At 41.2% G+C, this 10,389-nt stretch overlaps 1 protein-coding gene across 15 annotated transcripts in view; it reads left to right on the forward strand.

Annotated features, from left to right (window-relative positions):
- CELF2 (CUGBP Elav-like family member 2) overlaps positions 1–10,389 on the forward strand; it is a 591,625-nt gene that overhangs the window by 569,807 nt on the left and 11,429 nt on the right. For 11 of the 15 annotated variants that reach the window (XM_054695080.1, XM_054695077.1, XM_054695079.1 and 8 more), the window contains 2 exons: positions 1,061–1,180; positions 8,158–8,355. In XM_054695080.1, the coding sequence (XP_054551055.1) occupies positions 1,061–1,180; positions 8,158–8,355 (318 nt within the window). Of the gene's footprint in view, positions 1–1,060; positions 1,193–8,157; positions 8,356–10,389 lie in introns of all 15 variants that reach the window. The other 4 variants (XM_054695076.1, XM_054695082.1, XM_054695078.1 and 1 more) reach the window with 2 other exon arrangements.

The following is a 10,389-nucleotide window of genomic DNA, read 5'->3' on the forward strand; positions in this document are numbered from 1 at the left end:
TGGTGGTTGCTAATGTCAAAGGGAAGGAGAGAATGTGAAATGAGTACTAATGGGTATGGGTTTTTTTAGAGGATAATAGAAATGTTTTAAAATTAGATTGTGGTGCTGACCATCAAACAACTCTGGGAATATACTAAAAACCACTGAATTGTACATTTTAATGGGGCAAGTTTTATGGTATGTGATTTGTAGACAAAGCTGCTATTTTTTTTTTATGGGGAGAAGTATGAAAGTATAAGGAGATTTTTGAACCAAAATGGTTTTCTCTTCATCACTCACCCCCTCTATTATCACCACCACCTGGGTCCCAGCATCTGTCACATTCAGGAAGCTGTATGACTTTTTTTTTTTCAAACTTCAATGAGAAATGCCACATCTGAAGCAGCAACAGTAAAAAAGCCAAGAATTGTCATTTTATTCCCCCATACCTACCCTTTTTGTGTTGGTAATTTTTTAAATTGGATGAGGCAGCTTAGAGGGCAGAGGTTCTCCTAACATGAGGCTATTTGCAAATTTCCCCTGACTGACCAGCAGTGTACATATTCACCATCCTGGCAAAATAGAGCTATGATGATTTTTTTTTTAAGATTTATTTATTTATTTATACAAGCACTGGGTACAGTCAGAAGCGCAGGAGGGCGAGAGAATACACCAGAGCCAGAGCAGGGAACAGAACAGGCAGACTGACGAAATACACTGCTGAGGGGAGCAGCAGGCACGGCAGGAGAGGTCTGTCGCACCATGTGGGACCCTCGCCGGTGGCCGGGGATCGAACTGGTGCTGCAGAGGCTGCGGGCAGCTTCGCAGCCCAGCGCTCAACCGCTGTGCCACCAGGGGAGGCCCTATTTTTTTTTTAAATCACCATGCCTGACTGCCAAACTGCCTCCCCACTGTACAATCCCATGTCTTTTTACACCAAAAAGTAAGTGTGGCTGATAGACTGACTCCTGCCAGTTAGGCAAACCCCCAGGTCCAGCGTTGAGGACAGATTCCTTTTCCAGCCAGTGGACTTACACTCATCTAGTGCTTTTTCTGTTTTCCTGTCTTCTTTTTGTTTTAGTGGCTGCTTCAACCCCCAACTCCACTGCTGGTGCGGCTATGAATTCTTTGACCTCTCTTGGGACTCTGCAAGGATTGGCGGGAGCCACTGTTGGATTGAATAATATTAATGCACTAGCAGGTACCATAAACAGTGAGTATTTGCTGCTCTGGTGGACAGCCTTCCCCCAAATTTTCCACAGAAAATGCTTAGCCACAAATGACTTTAAAAGGGGTACAAAACAGGAGAACTAACACTTGGGATGGAGGAGCACATGGTTTGATAGGTAATTCTTGGGTCAAAAATTACCCCAACTACTTACCTTGGTGTTTTCCTAATATGTAGGATGTGTATTCATCCATTGATTTATGTGCTACACAGATACTTGTAGGTGTGGAGGGGTTTGGTTTTGGTTTGATTTTTATTCTATTCTTAGAGGCAGTGTTATAATAGAAAAAGACATGGGCTAGAAACCATGGGTCCATCTCTGAGTTTGCTACTAGCATCTGCAGGATTTTAGGCAAATCAGTCTCCTGTGGGAGTCCCTGTTTGAAAATTGAAAGTTCTGCATCAGATGATCTTAAAGGTGCTCTCCAACTCTAAAACCCAAAGAATGATGTCAGTTATATAAGAGAAAAGTGAGGTCTTCAGAAGAATGAAATAATGTTGAGTTCAAAGGAGCTGCTGTGGAGCTGTGACATGGAGTCATGACTAGGACCCTGTAGGCAGGGGTCATTCCACTACAGTCTGTTTCCATAGCAGGCTGAGCAGAGTAAAGCAAATAGTTTACAAAATTACTTAGCTCTGAAACATGGACAACAGAGAGCTCCAGGTTCTGTCCTATGAGCCTTCCATTTCCATTCATGGGGAGGAGAATGGTAGCTGGCCAGAGGATGCCATATTTTGGACTCATGGTTTGGTGCTGGTCCTGCACTAGGGGGAATTGATCCTCAGCCCAGAAGGGACTTCATTTGTCTTTTCCTTCCGTTGGTACCCTTGATTGCCTGCCCAGTAGGATCATGACAGCCAAAAAGATTCTGATTTGGTGGCCCAGTTACCCACCATGCAGCCCAGGCAAGCTTTTAAGTTTTAAGAAGGGGCCCCGAGACAAGCTATCCTATTTTGAGCCATGATTCAATAAGTGAACTGTTTTTAAGGGTCATCACTTACATGCAGTTTTTAGGCAAAAATCCCTAAAATTCTATACTTTAAAAGCTCCAAAAGAATGCCTCGCAGTTTATTTGATAAAATAGAACTTAGAACTTATTTAGGTGTAGGTGAAGATTTATAATCCTAATAAGAAAATAAATCACGTATTTAGAGGTAGGTGGTTTGCAGGTTTTATTACGTCCTTATATTCAGATGCTATGGGGGAAAAAATAAGCAAACACTTGAACTGAGTTTTATCTCACCATAGACAAAATAAGAGACAGATTTTCCCTTCCAGAGGTGATGGCTCTTGATTAGCAAGTAATGGATGAAGTGTGAACCATGTGACAGTCCTAGTTTTCTCCCAGCTAAAACTGCCTCAGCGCCCCTTCCAGAGGCGGGAGAAACCCACATTGCTTTGACTCCTGTTTCTGACCTTGTTCTGCAGACACGCCAATCCACCTGTTGTCCCTCCCCTCGGCTGCAGAAGTGTGTATTTGCACACACTGCTTCATGCTGCTTCTCTTGCCCCAGGACCTAGTTCCCCTAAAACAAGGACTCTGATTTGATCACCTGCCTGTCCTTGATCTCAAAGTAACAGGCCAGTGGGAATGGCTGTCCTCCTCGGCACGTGCTCATGACTGCTGTGTGTTGTGTCCTCTTGTCTTTGTAGTCCTGTGTCTGTCCATCCTAGTCTGTTGTACTATGCTGGGATTTCCCCATCATTTCATGAGGGACAAAGGAGGGAGTTTGGCGAATGGCAGACAAACCATGACTTGTTCTTGTGTGGGGTCTGTCATACACACTTTTCTTCTGGCAAGGATAATGGGTTTAAACTGTGTTAGTTTTTTTGTTTTTTAAGTTTTTTGCAACTGGGTTAATATAGTATGTATAGTTCATAGGAAATTAAGACTGTTTCTACTTTGAAATAACCCAAACCAGGAAAATGTTTAATGAAATCATGCACAAACAAAAATGCATTCCCTCTGACTTAGTGAATGTTCCCGGCACAAAGCTATGTAATAATCCCAACACTGGCTTGGAGCTAATATTTGCTGCTTTTTTTTTTTTAATTTAAGGATTTTTTTTTTTTTTTTACTTATACAATAGCTGGGGTATGGGCCAGAGGCACGGGAGGCTGAGAGGATTCACCAGAGTGGGGAGCAGGACAGGCAAACCAACTGAAGTACACCGCTGAGGGAAGCAGCGGGCAAGACAACAGAGGTCTGCTCTGCCATGTGGGTTGCTCCTTGGCCAGCCGGGAATGGACCCATGCTGCAGAGGCTGTGGACAGCTTCATAGTGCCGCGCTCAACCCGCTGCACCACCGGGGAGGCCCAATATTTGCTTCTTAAGTACCAAAAGAAAACCTTCTCATGTAGTGTCCTTTTTCAACCCAGTCTTTCTCAATAGACCTGATAAAACTGCCTGTCCCTAGTGGGTAATTCTCAAAGGTAGCCAAGAAAGAGTTACCTAAACAGAGATAGCTTCTCAAATAACTGGCCACAGCTTCCATATCTCTGCTGCTTCTTTCTACAATGAGGAGAGTTTTCTGGTTTTCTGAATGGATCCTCTTTTCCATAGACAGAGGAGCTGGGGAGAAAGTGGGTAAAAGGAATACAAAATTCCCAAATTTATCTTCTTATAAATTTTACCCCTCTCTCTACCAGAAGAGTCACTTGCCTCCCCCAGAAGATAAAGTTTTAGTTAATAGACAAGTAGCTAAAATTGTTTGCATTCAATCTTTTTTTTCCTTAATACATTCATGAGTTGAGGGGCTAAAAATAAGTATAGTGCCCTAGAGAAAAAGCAGAAATTGACAAGATCAGAAATAAAGAACGTGTGTAATTCACCAACAAGGCTTTTACCTCTGGATTATTGGAGGGTCCTCCAGGCATGTTCTGTATATTACTATCTGAACTAAGAGGAAGAAAATATTTTTTGAAGCTATGTCCACCCAAGAGTCTGTATCTGATTTTGTGTTTAAATGTCTGTCAAATAGCATCCTTAGTTTTTCTCATTTAAATGACCTAATCCTTTCAAATGACTTACCTGTAGTGCTTGAAATGATGACCAATTATAACCAGCCATAAATATCCAGTGAAGCATTTATGGAAATATTTTACGTAAGAGAGAGAAATGAGAAGATACCTTGGGCATGTTACTGTAGTTTGGCCAGCCCTTTATTTGAACTGTGAAATTACTATTTTAATATGTATTTTGAGAACATTTTTTTAGATACACAACCTCACATACATTTGTGACCATATTACCATAGGCAGAGTTATAAATTACACTAATTGCACTTAATCATATTCATCTATTCTAGTTCTAAAAATTTTGTACTTAAGTTCTCGTTATCAACTTGCAGCTTAGAAGGATATACCTCATCTATACCCAGAAAAATTTATCCAGTAAATAGATTACGAATCTGTGAGATTAGTACAGTTCTCACTCTGTTCTGTTTTTGATATAAAGCCTAGCAGAGTGACTTGCAAATAAATTGAGTTTGCTTAGGGTATTCTGCTTTTGATTCTAATTTTCAGTACCCTCTTCATAGTGGACACAAAAAGATGCTTGTATTTATAGGTGGGTTCTTCACTGTCATTTTCACAAATTTACTTGGTTATCTCACAGGTCCTCAAGTCTCCAATTGAGGAACTTTCGAGAACAGTTACAGTTTAAGCATTTAGTAGTCAGGATATCCACTAACTTTTTGATAGACCATTTGCAAAGACCTCCCCTCATTGCAGCCGGTCACACCTGCTCCTTTGTCCCAGCCTTCCTCATTCAAATAGCTCGCATGGGAATCTAGATTAAATAGGATGAAATGATCCATCCATTTGGTCTTTTCAAAGAAAGGGACAGCATTTTTTTCAACTCAACCTTCAAATCTGTTTCTATTGTCAAAAATTTTCAGATGTCATCAAAAACCAGCAGCTGAGTTGACAAATATTATCTTCATTGTAATGATTATTTAATACAAATAACATTAGATAATTGACAGGAGTAATTCTCAAAAGTTGAAATCATCATTTGATGGTTCTTCAAATTCTACTAGGTTATCAATTCAGTCGTGGCTTTCCAAGATAATTTGTTTTTTTAAATATTCTCACTGCCCTGGTACTTCTTAGAATGCTTCCCCTTTTTGTTCAAAAGGATGGTTGTACAATGGCCAGAAGCCTGGGCTGGAGAGGGTCTGACTGGTTCCCTCTTAGCATCAACACCCCTTTCAGTTGGTGCAGTCTCTGCCATCTGCCTGTCCATCGCATGCAAGGAAGGCCAGCCATGACTGTCTCTCAAAGGCATGGAATCAGGGGAAGCAAGCAGACCCCTTCACACAGCAGAGTTGTCCTGAGATATAGTACAAAACACAGCCAGTCACTGTAAAGTGCAGGCATGGTGTGGGGATTGTGGCTGAAATATCGATTGCCAGAGCTGCAAGCCTCACAATTCTAGTCCTAAGACATACAGCTTTCAGGAGCATGAAGTTCACTCTGTTCCTATGCTTAAAGAGCAGGGGAAAAAAAATGGCAAAAAGAGGGAAAGACCTAGACAATTTAAAAAAAAGTCATATAGCAGAAGAGAAGGGACTTTCAGAGGCACCCTGCAATTAAATAGCTAGCTCTGTATCCAGATCACTTCTGTGGCTTGTCACCCTTTGTTTGAATTGTGAAATTACCGTTTTAATATGTATTTTTGCACAGAGGAATCCTCCACCCCCAAAGGAGCCAGGTCATGGAAGTCAGAAGTCACAGGAAGAAATTCCTAAGGGTCTTGAATGGAAGGCCTGAAAATGGTCTGAGTGGCAAGTCACAAGTCACTTTCCTACTAGAGCTGCTTCCCACAGAGGAATCTACTTTCCAAAGAAAGAGCTGAGCCCCATGACTTGATCGTCTGTATCCCTAGCAAAGCAAGGGCACCTAACCAACTGTGCCCAGCTGCTCCCTGAGTTGTTTTACACCCACCTATCACCTCTCTCAGAAAAGAAACACTGATGTGTCTTTGCATTCACACAAAGACTGGGAGGTGAGGATAAAATAAGACCAAGAGGAGAAAGGAAAAATGCCCGCCCTTGCAGCAGCCCTAAGAATAACAGGGATGGAAAAGGAAAAAGGCAGTGAGGTAAATGTGATTAATTAGTGTCTGAGGGATTGTTTAGAGTAATTAGGAGGACAAACTATTTCCAAGCTCTTTAACAGCACTTATTTGCATGACCGGGGGAAAAAAAGTATAGAAAATGAACTCCTTTGTAATAAGAAACAGAGTGAGCAGGACCTCTGCTGGCCAACACCTTTTCAGCTTTGTATTTGCTAGATCTGCTTGAAATCATTTCCTTTTTCAGTAAGTTTTTATCCTATTCTCAGTACTTCACTCTCCTCACCACTTCACCCAACCCCTCTGTATCTGTACTAAGGAGATCAAATTTGGTAGTGTCACCCAAGGCTCAATTCTGTCTCCTCAAGCCCCCCAGAAAGAATACCAGGCCTGAAACTGGTAAGCTATAGTCTACTTGTATCTTTTAAGAAGTTCTTGTAATCTACAAGAGGACACTGTCAAAATAACAGGTACATATGTGGAATAAACAGAACATTCCCAGCTCTAGTTCCTATGAGTGACAAGTAAAAGCATGGGTGGGAGCCTTGAGGTGATTCTGGTATTTGATTTCTCTATATAATTTCTGAGTAACCTCTGTTCTCATGAGACTTCCCACAGATTTTTTTCACTTACTCATCTTTGCTCTTTTAATAACCCTAATCAATAGCCCTAATCCCTTCAATATTTTCATGTTTCAGTAAGTTCTTCCCAGAAACAGGTATTTGTAAAAAAATGTTTCAATCACAAAGGGAACTAAAGGTGATTATGACATCACCTCTTCCATTTCCTGAGTTCATATGGAAGTTAACACTCTATAAAGTATTGCTTGTTTTGACTCAGTATTCAGGGAAAATGTGACACAGTCAGCAACAATAATAGGGCAAAAGAGCAGCCAGGGTACAAGGGAAAAAAGCAGCAAAGTATACTGGCCAGCATCCAGTTCACATCAATTAATAGCCAAGATCCAGCTTACAGACATGGGTGTCACCTCAGTTGACTGAAAAACACTACATGGAGCTCTTCCATTGGCAGAAACCCCAGTTACAGGGACCCTGATTAATATTTGTGTTTGTGTGTTTATGTGTGTGTGTGTGTGTGTGTGTCTATGTGTCTATGTCTACCTGCTGTTGAAAACTGTCCAAATCTGTTTCTAGCATTTCATACTGAATAAGCAACTTCAATTCTCTGCAATTAAGAGAAGGGTCCCCATTTTATCCTATGCCTTAATTTTTAATCAGCTAGGCTATTCCTAAGGTCCTACTTCCTGCCAACATCTTCAGCTCTTCAGGAAAGCCAGTTAATGGGACTGCCGATTTGCCTATTATTGAGTTCAGAGCTTGGCTCTGCCACTTCCTCATCAGACAGCTTAAGGGAGAAAAGTTTTGTTTTATCCTTTCCTCCTCAACCCCTTGAGCCATCCCACAGCTCCTCAAAGAGCCTGGTAAATGGATTTAAGTGTACAGATGTTATAGGCCTCTACCACTAATGGTGGGTTGTTTTTTATTTTTCTGCACGCTTGTAAGCTCCAAGCAGCAGGCTTTTATTTCAAAACAGTAACAACAGTACTTGCCAGAAGCACACTGTGGCACTAAGGTCTTTTATATAACTCAGTGAATTCTCAGTGAATTCTGATCACTGGCCTAGCGAGTGAGGATTATCACTGTGTAGGAGTGTTTTGGTTGTTATTTGTATTTTCACCATTATTGTGATTTATCACTTCATCGTTTTGTTTTCAATTTCATGTTGGTTTGACTGGTGTGTGAACTGCATGCACTTGCTGTTGTACTTGTGTCAAATGATTCTCTAACTTCCTTTGGAAAGCACTAATGAAAAGTGCTATTTCTCTTCTCTATTGTTGGGTTTTTTGTAAAGTTGCTCAAATGCTCTCAGGTATGGCGGCTCTGAATGGAGGACTTGGCGCCACGGGCTTGACGAATGGCACGGCGGGCACCATGGACGCCCTCACCCAGGCCTACTCAGGGATTCAGCAGTACGCGGCAGCGGCACTGCCCACGCTGTACAGCCAGAGCTTGCTGCAACAGCAGAGCGCTGCAGGCAGCCAGAAGGAAGGTATGTGCCTGCCCAGGGCACGGCCTGGCGTGGCCAGCCCAGAGGGCAACATTTGCCTTTAAAGCATGTTTTTAAAGAAACTAGATGAAGCCAGTATCATAACAGAAATATTTCCTTTCTACTAATATTTTTAAAGCCTGGCAAGCCTAAATCATTTGTTTCATCTTCTCTGTTCAGTATTATATATATTTTTTTTGTCTACCTCTTAAAATGCATTTCTGACCCTCTGTGTGCTTATACACAATTACTTAATCATCGCTGTCATTATTGCCAGGAACCCCTCTCCCCAATAAGCACGGGCTATCTATTCTCCCCTTACACATAAGCAGCTTGTTAGTGAAAGGGGCGAATGGCTGCATCTGCGGGTGAAGCCCTCATTCCTGCACTCCCCAGGTTTCTAGAATGCATACACCCTGTGATTGTGTAGTTTGCCTCTTAGTAGGTGATGGTTTCCAGGTTAATGATAAAATCCACGGTTCAGATTGACTCAATCTTTGTTTAATTGGGGGTCTTCAGGGGAAGCAAATAAATGATTGATTGCCTTGCTTCTCTGCCAATAAAGCAAAATAAACTTCAGGAAGTTAATGCTGGGAATAAATTGAAGCTAATTATAAAACAGTTAATGGGCTAGTTCAAATAAGGAGAGCTGGTCTCTTCTGTTGGTTTCTTCCTCTTTATTGAACTTGCTTTAAACCAAAATCTGCAAAATGTTAATCTCTTTCTGACTTGTTTAGAATATGGGAGATGCAACTAGAATAGGGGAGGATTTGAAGTTTATAAAATGTCCTGCCCTTCCTTAGCTTCACCTCGTAGTTCTAAATTGTTTTTGTCTGAATACTGACTTTAAACATGGCATGCTGTAAGAAATAGAATAGATATACTTCATGAAGTTGTAAATTTTAAAGGGGACATAGCTTAAGAGAAACCCAGGTGTTTAAAAAAAAAGATTCATCTTTATAAATCATGAAAAATGAAGGCTATGTTGGAATACATCATCTTTCATTATCTCAAGTTTCCCTACTCTTAGCTGTGACTATTACATAGTCACATAGGTTCTCATAAAACATACCACTACTCAGACAACTATATCTCCCCAGATGTGTGGACACCTGTATCATAACATTGTGACTTCCAAAGAAAAGCCTCTACTGAGGTTTCTTTCTGGGATCTGGCTACTGTGGTGACAAGTAAGGGTATCTTGGAGGGGCTCTATAAGATAGCAATGTCCTCAGGAGAGACTAAAAGCTGGTCCCTCCTTAGGCCTTTTAGAGACTGTTGGCCCAATTCTTCATTATCTGGCAGGCCTTATAGCAAACTAGTTAGCCTATGTCATTGAGAAAACACCAGGCACTGAAAGACTTGACATTTAGTGATTTAATGGCAGTCTGAGCCCTGAAACAAAATCTCTCAGTTGTTTCACCCCAGCCCACACTTCCCATGCCTTTAGTTTTAGGGATTATTTATATAATAGCACTTTTTAATAATGTAAAATAGTTTAAAATGGCTTGCCAACTCCTGAGTATTCATATTTTGGGATGTGGGAAACCTGTAGGATGGTTTAGTTTTTTTTAATCATCTCCTCCCTTCTCATATTTCTCTTTTGAGTGCATGTTAACTGTGTGAGAAGATAGATCAAGAGAATTTACGAAAGCAAGTTATACTGGGAAGGAAAGAAAAAAATCATGAACTCGATTAGATTTTTAGTTCTTCTACTCAAGAGTTGGAAGTCACCTTGATGTATTTAGTCATAACCCTGGTGTCCATTTTCACACAGGAAAATGAGCCAGTCTGGGTTTGTCAAGAAAGTGGTTTTAACTTCTCCCCAGCTAAGTCTTGTGAAGAATCCAGAAAAACTGGCCACCATTCCTAAATATTCTTTGTTCTCTTCCTCCACCTTCTCATCTTCCTTTATTTGCAGGAGGCAAGTTCTATACACAACAGTAGGTAGAACCTCCAGATACCTAAAAAGAAGCTGGAAGGCACAGGTGGTGTGAAGCAGGCACCCACAGTGCTTTATGCCTGTGAGAAAAAACA

This window comes from Talpa occidentalis, unplaced genomic scaffold (genome assembly GCF_014898055.3).
Source record: "Talpa occidentalis isolate TD23 unplaced genomic scaffold, MPIMG_talOcc4v2.1 talOcc4.14, whole genome shotgun sequence".
Lineage (NCBI taxonomy): Eukaryota > Metazoa > Chordata > Mammalia > Eulipotyphla > Talpidae > Talpa > Talpa occidentalis.